At 41.0% G+C, this 14,888-nt stretch overlaps 1 protein-coding gene across 4 annotated transcripts in view; it reads right to left on the reverse strand.

The window, feature by feature from the left end:
* Positions 1-14,888, reverse strand: part of DCDC2 (doublecortin domain containing 2) — a 156,165-nt gene that overhangs the window by 98,346 nt on the left and 42,931 nt on the right. For all 4 annotated transcript variants that reach the window (XM_044927860.2, XM_025266363.3, XM_025266349.3 and 1 more), the window contains 4 exons: positions 8,712-8,788; positions 8,449-8,580; positions 5,007-5,153; positions 3,179-3,233 (listed from right to left, as the gene is read on the reverse strand). In XM_044927860.2, the coding sequence (XP_044783795.1) occupies positions 3,179-3,233; positions 5,007-5,153; positions 8,449-8,580; positions 8,712-8,788 (411 nt within the window). The remainder of the gene's footprint in view (positions 1-3,178; positions 3,234-5,006; positions 5,154-8,448; positions 8,581-8,711; positions 8,789-14,888) is intronic.

A 14,888-nucleotide genomic window follows, 5' to 3' on the forward strand; every position in this document is an offset into this window, starting at 1 on the left:
TCCCTGTCCATCACCAACTCCCAGATTTTACTCAAACTCATGTCTACGGAGTCGGTGATGCCATCCAACCATCTCATCTTCTATCGTCCCCTCTCCTAGTGCTCGCAACATAATATGGACTCAATAGATGGCTACTGGATGAATGCAGCCATCAGTGACAAGATACAACGTCCCCCGCTGCCTCCTGTCCCAGTCGCCCACATCACTCAGGACTCCAGCCGTCCCACTGCCTCCCGCTTCTATTCTTTCCCCACCCACTTCTCTGCAGACACCACAGCCAGAATGATCTTTTAAAAATAGAAATCAAATGCTATCACTTCCTTCCTCTGCCCCTCAAATGGTAAGGAATCAAATCCAAACTCCACCCATGGCCTGCACCATTGGGCCCTGCCTGCCCCTCCAATCTCATCACAGACCACCCCAGCCTTCTTTCTGTCCCCTTTCTTTACACCAAGCTCTTTCCCGAGGGCCTTTGTGGACTGTTTCCTCTGCTATGGAGGCTCTTTCTCCCCTGCCCCCACCCTGTATGGCTGGCTGCTTTACCTCATTAAAGTCTCAGTCTCAGAGCATTTTATATCAACAAGTGCCCTGCCACATTTTATTGTCCTCATGGCACTTATCACCACCTGAAATTATATATTTGTTTAGAGATTTATAGTCTGTCTACCCCCATTCTTCCACCCCACCTGGCCCCACACAGACACAGGCACTAGAACAAAAGTTCTGTGACGTCTGAAGCTTGTCACCAATCTCTGCCAGCTGCTTGAAGGAATTCCTGGCACTCAGTAGGTGCTTGTTAAACATGTGTTGGATGGATGGCTGGATGACTGGACAAATGGATAGATGAATCTATAGAATGCTTCGTGAGAAAGCATTGTGAGAAAAGGGACAGACTCTGCTATCACTGTGTTATTCTAAGTCAGAGCATGGCAATATAATGTTGGGTCTTTGCTTGTGTACGAGATGGAAACTCATCTCAAAACATAACTTTGAGTCCTTAAAGGTCACTTCCTCAAAGAGACCTTTTCCTGACACACATATCTAAATTCTCCTTTTATTTTCCTGCATATCGTTCTATCCTTTTCTCTCATTTTAATCACACTTTGCAATTACACACTGCTTTATGGTATCGTTTGTATAACTTTGTCTCCTTGGGTAGGACAGAACTAAGAGAGAGTGTTGTGTCTTTTTGCTCAATACTATCTCCCTGGGGCTTAGTTCTAGGCCAGACACACAGAAGACATAGCCAGTCATCATTAGATGATGCAGTATTCACAGCATAGATTCGAAAGAACTTCCAAACAAGTGAGCAAGAAAGAGGTGCATATATGCCTCCTGTGTATGGATTTGAAAATTGGAAACACATTTTTAATTAAAAAAAAATCAGACATTCTAAATTTCAGAAGAATAACAGGCACCTAATCCCAAAGTTCAGTCACTGTGAATGTAAAGACCTGAGTCCTGATCTTGGTTCTGACATGAACTTTCCCTGTGATCTGAGTCAGTTATTCAGCTACACTTGGTCTCTGTTTAACCATCACCTTTCCAGCTATACTGTGAGGGTTAATGAGCTCCTATGTGCATGGTACATGGAAGAGATTCCACTCCAAAGCCCTGAAGAAAAGCGGAAGGGTAGTCTCCCAAATAGCTTTTTGGGCTTCCCAGGTGGCCCTAGTGCTAAAGAACTCGCCTGCCAATGCACAAGACTAAGAGACACGGGTTCGCTCCCTGTGACGGGAAGATCTCCTGGAGGAGGGCACAGCAACCCACTCCAGAATTCTTGCCTGGAGAATCCCATGGACACAGGAGCCTGGCGGGCTACAGTCCATAGGGTCACAGAGACTCAGACACAACTGAAGTGATTTAGTATGCTAGCATACGTTTAGCTTTATGATGGTTACAATATATTTTTCAGTTACTGGAATACTCTCTCTCCCCTTGCTCTCCATATCCATGAAGTTATGGGTCCTCTGTGGCTCTCACTGTGAGCTCTGCCTCCAACCCTCTCTATTCCCACTTCCCCATCCTCCCACTCAACAGTGTGATGAAGCCAGCTCCTCGCCAGGCTGTGATGGGTGCAAGGAAAGAACATCACCATGACACGCCTCTGCTCTTCGACTATGACCGTCATGTGGATGAACTTGCAAATTTTCATCTGATGTCCTCAGTCTCTGCCATTTAGTCTGCAGCTAGATTCCGTGATGACATTGATAACTAAATGCATTAGAAATTAAGCAGGTGATTCTTTCCTCAGCTGCCCTCTAATTAGCTATAGTACCACCATTTTCTCAGGCATCCAAGCTTATAAACTTGGCCAAGGTCAGCACTATTTCTTCACACACACAAAAAAACTTTTTTTCAAGAATTTCACACGATATTACAGAAAAGGGGGAGGGGAAGGAATATCTAAATCATCATTAGGAGACAATATCATTGTCCAGAAGCCTCTTATTTTACAAGACACCAATTAAGAGTTCTGCTTATTTAATTCAGAAAGGGAAAACGTCAGATCAATTCTGACCTCTACAGGTCAGGAAATTCAACCAAAAGAGCAGAAAGAAAAGTTTCAGCTAAGAAGACCTGTCAAAGCAATACTCCAGCAGGACATGAAGCTCATCCCCATGAGGGGGTACAGACAAAACATACAAACAGGTAAGAAGTTACCTACTAAATGCTTGTCACAGTTCCCATGTAATGGGTATTCAATAGATTATGCTGAAGTAACAAATAAATGAATGAATGGTGGATGAAAAAGATTCTGATAAGGAGCTAACTATTTAGAGTGATTCTCAATCTTTTTAAAAAGTAACTGAGAATTGCCATTCTGTTACATATACTTTCTTTTTAGTCTTCAACAGTGATAGAAAACAATGCTGGGCAGACCAGTGATGTGACCTAAAACAGCGTTTCTTCTCATTTATGTATTATTGCCTAGATTTCAAGTTGATATAAATTTTATCAAGTCTATATATTAGGAAAAAAATAATCTCTTTTGAAATCCATATTCTAAAATCTCCTTTAGAAACTTAGTTGTAACATTAATGTTCTAATGTTGTTTCACATAATTGCTTATATGCCACAAGTTTTATTTCTTCGAATTTAATTGAAACCCAAAGACAGTCTCTCTGTTATGGTATAGAAATACAGAACATTAATGAGTAAAGTATATGATACTCACACTGCCTTTAGACTTTCTGGATCCTACAATTGGAGGTAGTGAAGAGGTTTTCTGACTGTGAAAACAAATTACAATTTATAAATCTGAATATTATTCATAAATAATATACAAAGCAAGATAATTAATATCTCAGTTTGTCACCCCGACCTGGAACTCAACAATTTATAGACATCAGTATTCCACAAAAAGTACCACTGACTTTCCCAATTTCACAGAGACAACCAAAACATTTCCAAATTCCATTCCAAAACATAATTTTTTTAATTGGAGTATAATTGCTTTACAATGTTGTTAGTTTCCACTGTCCAAAAGATTCTTAATGTTTTCTTGTATAGCATTTTAGTTGATGCTTACAAATAAATTTAGTACCACCTTTAACTTTTTCATATCACTTAAAATAAAATCCCTAAATCTTTTATTTGCATTTCAAAAAAAAAAAAAAAGGCATTTCCCAAGCTGAGTGAGGATTTTGCCAGATTGTGTTTAAAACTAAAAATGATAAAGTTTTTTTATCATGTCTATCATATCTGGTAGAAGCACAGAATGGTAAAACACTGGCATTTATATTCAGGGAGTTTCTAAACCAGTCATTCTCACCAAAAATTTAAAAACTGCTCTTCGGCTTTAAGTATTTCCCAGATGTCTCTTTACAGGAAAAGATCCAGCTCGAAACCCAACTCTCTGAAAATAAGAAGCCACGGAGCTAAAGGCAAACTTTGCTGACCTGCCTGAGAAGGCCACCGTGAGCAAGTTTTCTCACCGCCATCAAGTAGAAGCACAAGCTCTCACTGCAGTGCGTACTGCAACCCACAGCAGCTAACCCAGCGCTGCTTCTCAGAGCAACGCTGTGAACGACTTGATTTCATGGATGGGTAAGGATGGTTGGCAATAAGTCTGGTAAGTAGTTCTAAAGTGCTAGAAAGCAATGTGTTCTTTGCGATACTTCAAACACCACCCCTGAAATTCCATTCCACCCATTCCGTATTGAGAAACCCTTGGTTAGTCTCTCCATCAAGCTACACGGGACGACAAATCAATGGAGAACACACTGGTGACGTTCTGCTCTATCTCTGTCACATGTCACCCATCCGAGTAGGAGCAACTACACAAAGTCAGTTTTCCAGCCAAGTAGACACGGAAAAGCAGTGGCGATGGACCGCAGGGCACGATGAGCAAGCCCAAGGGTCCCTGCAAGCAGGGGCCAAGGCTCTTCATGCAAACGCATGCCTCGGCAGTCCACCTACTGGGCTGAAAGAAGGCCTTCTTCACAAATGCACGACATCTCACAGAGCAAAAGGGTTCTCTGTGGACTGTGTGCGATTATAAGGGTAGCCTTTAAATTTTGCCTGAAATAACTATACACCCAGCGCTCCACTTATTTGTATAAAAGAAATATCATTTCTATATTTTACCATTATTATTTTTAAGTAGAAAATATTATTTCTTAACCACCTGTAGATATTTCTCTATGCATCAACTGAAAAATTATTCAATCAAGTTAACATCTTTAAGACTTCTAAAAGCATATGTTATAAGAAGCTCACTGCCCTGTACCTTTTTCACAAAACTAATCTTTATATTTAGTATAAATTCATAAGAGAATGGCTAAAAAATACTATCTAAAAAAGTCTATCACAGATTCCTCAATATCATATTTTTATGCAATAGTTTTCAACCTCCAATCACAGCAAAATAAACAGCGATCAAGGTGTATTGGACATCCTTTCCTTTCTAACCGATAAACAAGATTCTAAAAAAATAGCATAAGATTCAATGCTATTTCAAGTGATAACTAAATTATGAGACGCGAGTGAGGATGCAAACGTACCCGTAAGACTTTCGCATCGTCGACTTGTCAAAAAGTAATTCACTGTAAGGCAACTTCTTGAACCTATCTCTGCCGACAGCCACGTAAAACTGCCCATTCTCCAGCTCTGCTCCACTCTCAACCAGTTTTCCTTCTAAAGTGTAGAGTCTGCCAAAATATGAATGCCAGCAATTCAAATGTTAACAAGCATTTCAAGAACTGCTAAAATCAGAGTCAATTAAAAACTCTATTCCTAAATTGGCTCATTTGATACTATGCTAAACACTGAATTATAAATGTCTCAAAGTCATAAGACTCAGCTAAGTACCAATGCAGATACAATTATGGTCTAGCTGTACAGAAACCTGGCAGTCTAACATAAGGATCCCCTATTGCTGCCATATTTAGAGTTTAGAGGGAGAAAATTAACTTGTAGAGAATGTGTGTGTGTATATGTGTGTGTGTGTGTGTGTGTGTGTGTGTGCGTGCGCATGCGTATATGTGAGCTCAGTCGTGTCGGACTCTTTTGCAACCGGATGGACTGTAGCCTGCCAGGCTCCTCTGTCCATGAAATTCTCCAGGCAAGAATACTGGAGTGGGTTGCCATTTCGAGAATGTCATACTTTAAATGAAGCTTGGCTTCCACTGAAGTTTGAGTCTTCTCTTTATATCCCATGAGCACTTAGAAAATTTATTTTCTTAATGCACTGTTCAGGTGAACATCCAAGAGCAGCCCTCAGACAGAATTTTCCATAGAAACACACAGAACTAGGTCAGAAAACAAGAGGTGCGAGGGCAGGAGGTAAAAGAACCCATTGCCAGCATTAATGATGCAGAACTGCATAGCGTTCATGCTTCTCTTTTTTTGCCTTCCGTCATCTTCCCAGAATCAAGGGATTTCACAAGAACCTCCCTTTTACTGTAAAACTGCTGCTGCAAACTACAATGTGTTACTTATTAAGAGAACAGTGATAACCTTGCTAGACGATTTAAAGTGTCCCCACAGTTTGTTTAAAGAGCAAGAAAAAAACAGACGGCTTAGAAAACCACGCCACAAAGAAGACAATGCATGTTTTTGAAGGTGATAAACAAGAGTTAGGAACTGAAAGGATTTTAAGATTATCGTTTTAAAAGTTCTCAGACTTCTTATATCACAAAATTAAGGGTAGTGACATTTGCAAAGAAAAAAGAATCCATTGATCTGTCTAAGCAGACAGGCCATATCATATGGAGTCAAGTAGTAAAATAAAAGCAGCCACTTAACCCCCTAAAGTGTGTTGGTGTTGAGTTAGTATGAAGATGCTAAAGTAACGCACTTCTATCCCTACAAGTCTAAATGCCAACACTTAACCCAGATAATCTGGTTTTCCTGCCTTGACCTAGACCAGCGCCTCTGGACATTATTGATGTTTTGGATCTGATAATTGTAGGAGAGGTGGGAGGCTGTCCTGGGAATTGTAGGATGTCAACAGCACCCTTGGCCTCTTCCCATGGGACGGGAGTAGTAGCCATCTCTAATCCCTATGACTCTGGACACTGCCAGCAGCCCCTACTGGTAAATCTGCCCCTGGTGGAGAACCTGTTGGAAACCAACCCCTAGATGGAGGCCTAGACCCATATGTTCTTCTTCTCTCATTTACCTTCAAAATAGGAAAAGCTGAATCCATCATTAACTTTTACAGCTAGAAATTAAAAGCCAGCAAAGTTGTGGATCTGGCAACAGCCAAGATTTGACTGGTTTTCTCTACACAGGTAAAGGACACTGAATAAATTCTAGCCTGTGAACTTAGCCTTCTTTTATGCGACTCTTGCTGACCTGCTTTCTTCCTGTGCTACAAAACATGAGAATTATAAACAGGGAGTTGAAAGAATTTGTGTGGGATGTTTTCTATATGTATACTGATGCCCAGGAATGGTCCAACCATAAGAATTACTCATGTTCTGTTTAGCTCAGTTGTAAGGAATCTGCCTGCAATATAAGAGACCCAAGTTCAATTCCCAGGACAGGAAGATCCCCTGGAGAAGGAAATGGTAACCCACTCCAGTCTTCTTGCCTGGAGAATCTCATGGACAGAGGAGCCTGGCAGGCTGGTCCATGGTGTTGCAAGAGTTGGACGTGACTTGGCAACTAAACTACCAGCTACCAGCAGGTATTTTTAACCCACCATGTTCTGTTAAGGGTGTGTGGGGGTGTCCCAAGCAAGCAACATGAAAATCTCACTCATGTCTGGCATTACACTAAGAACTAAGCTTCTCTAACATGGAACTCTGCTCAATGTTATGTGGCAGTCTGGATGGGAGGGGAGTCTGGGGAGAATGGATACATGTGTCTGTGTGGCTGAGTGCCTTTGCGGTCACCTGAAACTATCACAACATTGCTGGTTGGCTATACCCAATACAAAATTAAAAGTTAAAAAAAAAAGAATTAAGCCTCTCCAAGCTTTTGAACTGTGGTGACTCTTGAGAGTCCCTTGGACTGCAAGGAGATCCAACCAGTCCATTCTGAAGGAGATCAGCCCTGGGATTTCTTTGGAAGGAATGATGCTAAAGCTAAAAATCCAGTACTTTGGCCACCTCATGCAAAGAGTTGACTCATTGGAAAAGACTCTGATGCTGGGAGGGATTGGGGGCAGGAGGAGAAGGGGACGACAGAGGATGAGATGGCTGGATGGCGTCACTGACTCGATGGACGTGAGTCTGAGTGAACTCTGGGAGTTGGTGATGGACAGGGAGGCCTGGCGTGCTGCAATTCATGGGGTCGCAAAGAGTCGGACACGACTGAGCGACTGAACTGAACTGAAGTATTCACATGTTCAAGGGACATGTAACTATATTCTCATTTCTGTGTTTGTCCTTGCCTATATTTTATTTCTATTTATCAATTTGTTCACATAAATATATGTATGAATAGGTGTATCTGGGCATGCAATTGTGTTTATATACCTTTGTGTGCTTCAGAGCATTTATTGAGTGGGTTTACATCTGTGTATGTGTCAAAAGACAAAACAATATATCTTTTTTTAAAAAATCAATATATAACTATTGCGATCTGCCTTTACTCCTGATACCAAGATAAAATCCAATAGGATCAAAGGTTTAAATGAAAGTTAAAAGTTGAAAGATGAAAACGTGGGATAATTTTTTATAATCTAGGAGTGAAGAGAACCTAAGCTAATCATAGAACTTAATGATCATAATGAAAGACTGAAAATTTGACTGCATCAAAATTTAATATAACTGCATGAGAAAAGCAACATAAAAAGTAACAAAAATATAAACTGGAAAGCAACCCTACAAGGGATGAACAATTTTATGCCCATTTTACAGATAGAGAAACTGAGGCACCTAGAGACAAACTAGTGACCTGAAATTCAGATCTAGGACCAGTGTCTCCAGGGCCTCATGGGAATATCCTCAACAAGTCTGAATCCCATGCACTTGCAAGAAGATTACTCTGACATACCTGTGGACAGCCCCACTCCTCAGAGTTATCTTTTCCGTGACCATCTGCAGTACATGATCCCACTGATTCAAGGCTTTTCTAGGAATGAGGAGTCGAGAAGCCGGGTTTATGAGGTCTCCATTTGCAATCAAGCTGAAAAAAAGGCAAAGCCAGTGAGGCAAACCATTTGACACAGTTATGCCTTTGAACTACAAAAGAAGTCCCACACCAAAAGGAAACCACCACACTAATTTTGACCCGAAACGTGAAGGATTCCAACTTACAAGATAGTACAGGGTTCCAGAAGTGATTTTCTAAAGCGAGATGACACATTGATCCTGCTGTGGGTTACTGGTTTCACCTTTAAAAACAAAGAAATACAAATCATTGTACTTATGTTAGTGTTTTTTTTCCTATGAGGAAAAACTAGAGGTTTCCAGGGAGCTGGCTGAGAACTGCAATGCCTTTGTTAAAACCTTGCTTTTTTTCCCCCCCACTTATACAAACCCTCTGTGCTTACCCTCTATTGATGGCATATAGCTTTAACAGAGCTCTCAAGAGAAATTTCCTTTAAGCCCTGGGCATACTGCTCACGATCTGTACCAAAAATTGAAACTATTGAGCTATTGTGAGAATTCCAACGCCATTTTTAAAACAGTTCCTTTCTGTCAAATAAAAGTACATAAATGTATAAAATCTTGAATGAAGTGCCCTCCCCCTCCAGGCACGACAGAGTGTTTGGTCATCTCTGCCCATCCACCCACTCCCTAGAGTCACTGGGTCCCTGCCAAGCACTTAACCTCCTCCTGTTCTCCTAAGACTGACTCCATCAACTTTTCTCAGCTTCACTTCCTCCTCTGTTCACCAGCCACACTCTAAACAGCACGTTCCCTTCCCAACCCGCTTGCATCTGGGTGGGTCTGGTCATCTTTCTGGTCCCTTTTGTTTCCAGGGTCCACGCTGTTGTATTAAGAACCACACGGCCCCTTGGGCACCTTCGACTAAGACAAGGCTTAGGAATTGGTCAAGCCTCTCCTCCTCCCGAATCAACTATTTCTTACATTTCCCACAGTGGATTGTCCAAATCCTCACCTTTCACCCTAAATCCTAAAATCTCACTCCAGGCACACTTATTCTCAGCACATCATTTCCTTCCAAACTTCAAGAGAATAAAGCTCAACAGGCATGAAGTTCTCAACCTCACTTCCCTCTATGCTCAGTTCATCTACATCTTCACCACTTTTTCCCTTTGCTATCTGTTTCAGAAGGATCTTGACCCCTTTACAAAGCTAAGCCTGCATGCCTTGATTTTGTCCCCTGCTGCCTGCTCCATTAAATATCTAAGGCCCTCCACCCCCATTGTCTTCAATTTCTCCCTTGACCCTGTGGCTCTTTCTCTCCTCTTCATCATTTCTCTTCATATTTCCTTCCACCCCATCCTCTCCTCAGTCTTCTATAATCTGGATTCCAATGAAAGATAAATCCCAACTCTTTTTTTTTAATTAGTTAATGTATTTATATTTGGCTGCACTTGGGCTGCCTTGCTTCATGCACTGGCTCCAAGGTGAGTGAACTTCAGCATTTGCAGCACACAGGCTCAGCGGTTGCAGCTCATGGGCTCTAGAGCATGGGCTCAGCGGTTGCAGCTCATGGGCTCTAGAGCACAGGCTCAGGAGTTGTGGCACATGGACTTAGTTGTTCTGTGGCATGTGGGATCTTTCCAGACCATGCTTGAACCTGTGTCTCCTGCTTCAAAGGCAGATCCTTGACCACTGGACCACCAGGGAAGCCCTAAATCCCAACTCTTAAGCTCAGCCTACAAGGACACCCATGACCAACACTGCTTACTTGCTTCCCTCATCTTCCACCAAATACTCCTTCCTCCCCAACCCCTAACCTAGGTGTGACTCTAGGTCGAACCAGCCGACTCCCAATCCATTGTCCAAACACACTCTGAATCCTCTTCCACACCTCTGCTCATCTTGCCCCTGACTAAAATGCCCTCCCCTTTCTTCCAGCTTCTAAAATTGCACTCACTAGTCAATACCCAGCTTGGTTATCACCAGTCCTTCCATGTTCATCTTTCTTTACCTTTCTGTCTCAAACTGCTACAGCTACTACAGGATTGATGATCACACCTGCTTAGAGGGCTTTTTTTTTTCCTCCTGATTTGAAAGGGAACTGATAAATGAAAATAGCCAACATTTACTGCACTATATTTAATGACAAGCCCTGTACTAAGTAAATGTGTTCTATATCATTAAAACATCAAAACCATGCCCTGAACTAAGTACTTACTATTTAACCCTATTTTACAAACAAACAAACTAGAAGTTAATCATTTACTTTGCCTAAAGTCACACATACTAAGGGGGAGAGCTGTCCATACCTATGAACCTCTACTTGCTTTGCACTTCGGTAGTTATTTTAGAGATAAATTAACCCTAAATAATTTATGCAACTCTCTTCTGCCAAATTATGCCATTTCGAGATGAATAAGGGGTAAAATCCTTGACTTGCCAGTGCCTAAAACAGTGCTTGGCAATGCCTGTTAGTTGCATATAAATGTTTACTGAAATTTAATTTAAAAAAAACTAATTTAGAGTAAACATTTTTTAATCAATCATAATAATTTTCTTTCATTTTAAACCCAGAGATTCTTGGCCCTAAGCTAACATTTACAGTGATGTTGACTTTTTTAAAAAGTTTAACAGATAATGTATGCACCTGACCAAAATTCAAGTGGTAAAATGGAGGATACAGTAAAAAGGAGGAATATCCCCACCTCCGGTCCCCCAACCACAAAGCTGCAACTAACTTAATGATGTTCATTCAAAGACAGCCTACATCTACATATGCATATGGTTTTACATAGACATTTTATACATGTAATTTTCCAAACATAGGGATCACTTACTATGCCTATTCTTCTACACCTTGCTTTTTTTCATTTAACAATTCACCACGGAAACTGTTCCACATTGGTAGAGTAAAGGTTGCTTCATTCTTTATAAAAGCTATGCATATCCACACTGTGAATGTACCATAACTTATTTAATCTGTCCCTCAGTGACAATCCTTCCAGTTGCTTCTAAACTTTTGCTCTCACAGGGAATTCCCTGGTGGTCCAGTGGTTAAGTCTCCATGCTTCCACTACAGGTTGGACCCCTGGCAGGGATCCTAAATGCAGCATGGTATGGCCAAAATAAGTAATAAACTTTTGCTGTTGCAAATAATGTCATGATAGATTTCCTCACAATATTTATTTGCATGAATATGTAAGTGTATCTGTCAGTCAGTTCAGTCACTCAGTCGTGTCTGATTCTTTGCGAGCCCATGGACTGCAGCATAGCAGGCCTCCCTGTCCATCACCAACTCCCAGAGCCTGCTCAAATACATGTCCATTGAGTTAGTGATGCCATCCAACCATCTCATCCTCTGTCGCCCCTTCTCCTCCTACCTCCAATTCTTCCCAGCATCCAGGTCTTTTCCAATGAGTCAGTTCTTCACACCAGGTGGCCAAAGTATTGGAGTTTCAGCTTCAGCACCAGACCTTCCAATGAATGTTCAGGACTGATTTCCTTTAAGATGGACTGATTGGATCTCCTTGCAGTCCAAGGGACTCTCAAGAGTCTTCTCCAACACCACAGTTCAAAAGCATCAATTGTTCACTGCTCAGCTTTCTTTAGGTCCAAATCTCACATCCATACATGACCACTGGAAAAACCATATCTTTGACTAGATGGACATTTGTTGGCAAAGTAACATCTCTGCTTTTTAATATGCTGTCTAGGTTTGGTCATAGCTCTTTTACCAAGGAGCAAGTGTCTTTTAATTTCATGGCTGCAGTCACCATCTGCAGTGATTTTGGAACCCAAGAAAATTAAGTCTGTCACTGTTTCCATTGTTTCCCTATCTATTTGCCATGAAGTGATGGGACCAGATACCATGATCTTTGTTTTTTGAAAGTTGAGTTTTAAGTCAGCTTTTTCACTCTCCTCTTTCACTTTCATCAAGAGGCTGGTTAGTTCCTCTTCGCTTTCTCCCATAAGGGTGGTGTCATTTGCGTATCTGAGGTTATTGATATTTCCCCAAGCAAACTTGATTCCAGCTTGTGCTTCATCCAGCCTGGCATTTCACATGATGTACTCTGCATATAAGTTAAATAAGCAGGGTGACAATATACAGCCCTGATGGACTCCTTTCCCATTCGGAACCAGTCTGTTGTTCCATGCCTGCTTTTAACTGTTGCTTCTTGAACTGCATACAGATTTCTCAGGAGGCAGGTCAGGTGGTCTGGTATTCCCATCTTTTGAAGAATTTTCCACAGTTTGTTGTGATCCACACAGTCCGAGGCTTTGGTGAAGTCAATGAAGCAGATGTTTTTCTGGAATTCTTGTGCTTTTTCGATGATCCAATGGATATTGACAATTTGATCTCCGGTTCCTCTGCCTTTTCTAAATCCAGCTTGAACAACTGTAAGTTTTTGGTTCATGTACTGCTGAAGATTGGATTGGAGAATTTTGAGCATTATTTGGCTCGTGTGTGAGATGAGTGCAACTGTGCAGAAGTTTGAGCATTCTTTGGCATTGCCTTTCTTTGGGATAGGAATGAAAACAGACCTTTTCCAGTCCTGTGGCCACTGCTGAGTTTTCCAAATTTGCTGGCATATTGAGTGCAATACTTTCCCAGCATCATCTTTTAGGATTTGAAATAGCTCAACTGGAATTCCTTCACCTCCACTAGCTTTGTTCGTAGTGATGCTTCCTAAGGCCCACTTGACTTCACACTCCAGGATGTCTGGCTCTAGGGGAGTGAGCACACCATTGTAGTTATCTGGGTCATTAAAATATTTTTGTATAGTTCTTCTGTGTATTCTTCCCACCTCTTCTTGATATCTTCTGCTTCTGTTAGGTCCATACCATTTCTGTCCTTTATTGTGCCTATCTTTGCATGAAATGTTCCTTAGTATCTCTAATTTTCTTGAAGAGATCTCTAGTCTTGCCCTTTCTATTGTTTGCCTCTATTTCTTTGCACTGATCACTGAAGAAGGCTTTCTTATCTCTCCTTGCTATTCTTTGGAACTCTGCACTCAGATGGACATAGCTTTCCTACCTTTGTCTTTTGCTTCTCTTCTTTCCTCAGTTATTTGTAAGGCCTCCTCAGACAACTATTTTGTCTTTTTGCATTTCTTTTTCTTATGGATGGTTTTGATCACTGCCTCCTGTACAATGTTACAAACTTCCATCCATAGTTCTTCATGTACTCTATCAGATCTAATCCCTTGAATCTATTTGTCACTTCCACTGTATAATCATAAGGAATTTGATTTAGGTCATACCCAAATGGTCTAGTGGTTTTCCTTACTTTCTTCAACTTAAGTCTGAATCTTGCAATAGGTTTATCTGTAGAATATACTCTTGTATCTGTAGAATGCATTATTCTACAGTGTATCTGTAGAATACAGTATTAGAATTGAGAAACTGCTAAAATAAAGAAGAGGCAATTTTTTTCAGTTTAATGGAATGTACTACAAGCTTTATTCTTGATTGATCCCAAGTCACTTGATTTATTTAGCTCATACTATAGTATAGCCTTGGAAGAAAAGCTATGACCAACCTAAACAGCGTATTAAAAAGCAGAGACATTACTTTGCCAGCAAAGGCCCATCTAGTCAAAACCATAGTCAAAGCTATGGTTTTTCCAGTAGTCGTGTATGGATGTGAGAGTTGGACCATAAAGAAAGATGAACAATTGATACTTTTAAACTGTGGTGCTAGAGAAGACTCTTGAAAGTCCCTTGGACTACAAGGAGATTGAATCGGTCCATCCTAAAGGAAGTCAATCCTGACATTGGAAGGACTGATGCTGAAGCTGAAACTCCAATACTTTGGCCACCTAATGCAAAGAACTGACTCATTGTAAAAGACCCTGATGCTGGGAAAGATTGAAGGCAGGAGGGGAAGCGGACAACAGAGGATGAGATGCTTGGATGGCATCACAGACTCAATGGACATGAATTGGAGAAAGCTCCAGGAGTTGGTGATGGACAGGGAAGCCTGGCGTGCTTCAGTCCATGGAGAGGCAAAGAGTCGAACATACTGAGCAATTTAGCTGAACTGACAGCATAAGAAAATATGCTATTTTCCAGAAAATATTCCAGAATTATTTAACTGCAAATTAATCTTTGCATGTGTGAATGACAGGCCTTTCTGATTCCACATCTGTGCAGTATCTTCCTCATGAAACCCTGCCCATCTCTGAATACTGCCGCCCTGGCCACTGGGCTTAAAACTTCTGCCACATCCCTAGTTTTCTATTGCCCTTCCCTGCCTTTTTTGTTTTTTAAATAGCATTTTCCATCATCTAACATATCATACATTTTACTTAATCTAGTTTTCTATTTATTGTCCCTACTGTTACTTCACAGTAACTCTCAATATTAACTAGTAATGTACTAA

This window comes from Bubalus bubalis, chromosome 2, assembly GCF_019923935.1.
Source record: "Bubalus bubalis isolate 160015118507 breed Murrah chromosome 2, NDDB_SH_1, whole genome shotgun sequence".
In the NCBI taxonomy this organism is placed as follows: Eukaryota; Metazoa; Chordata; class Mammalia; order Artiodactyla; family Bovidae; genus Bubalus; species Bubalus bubalis.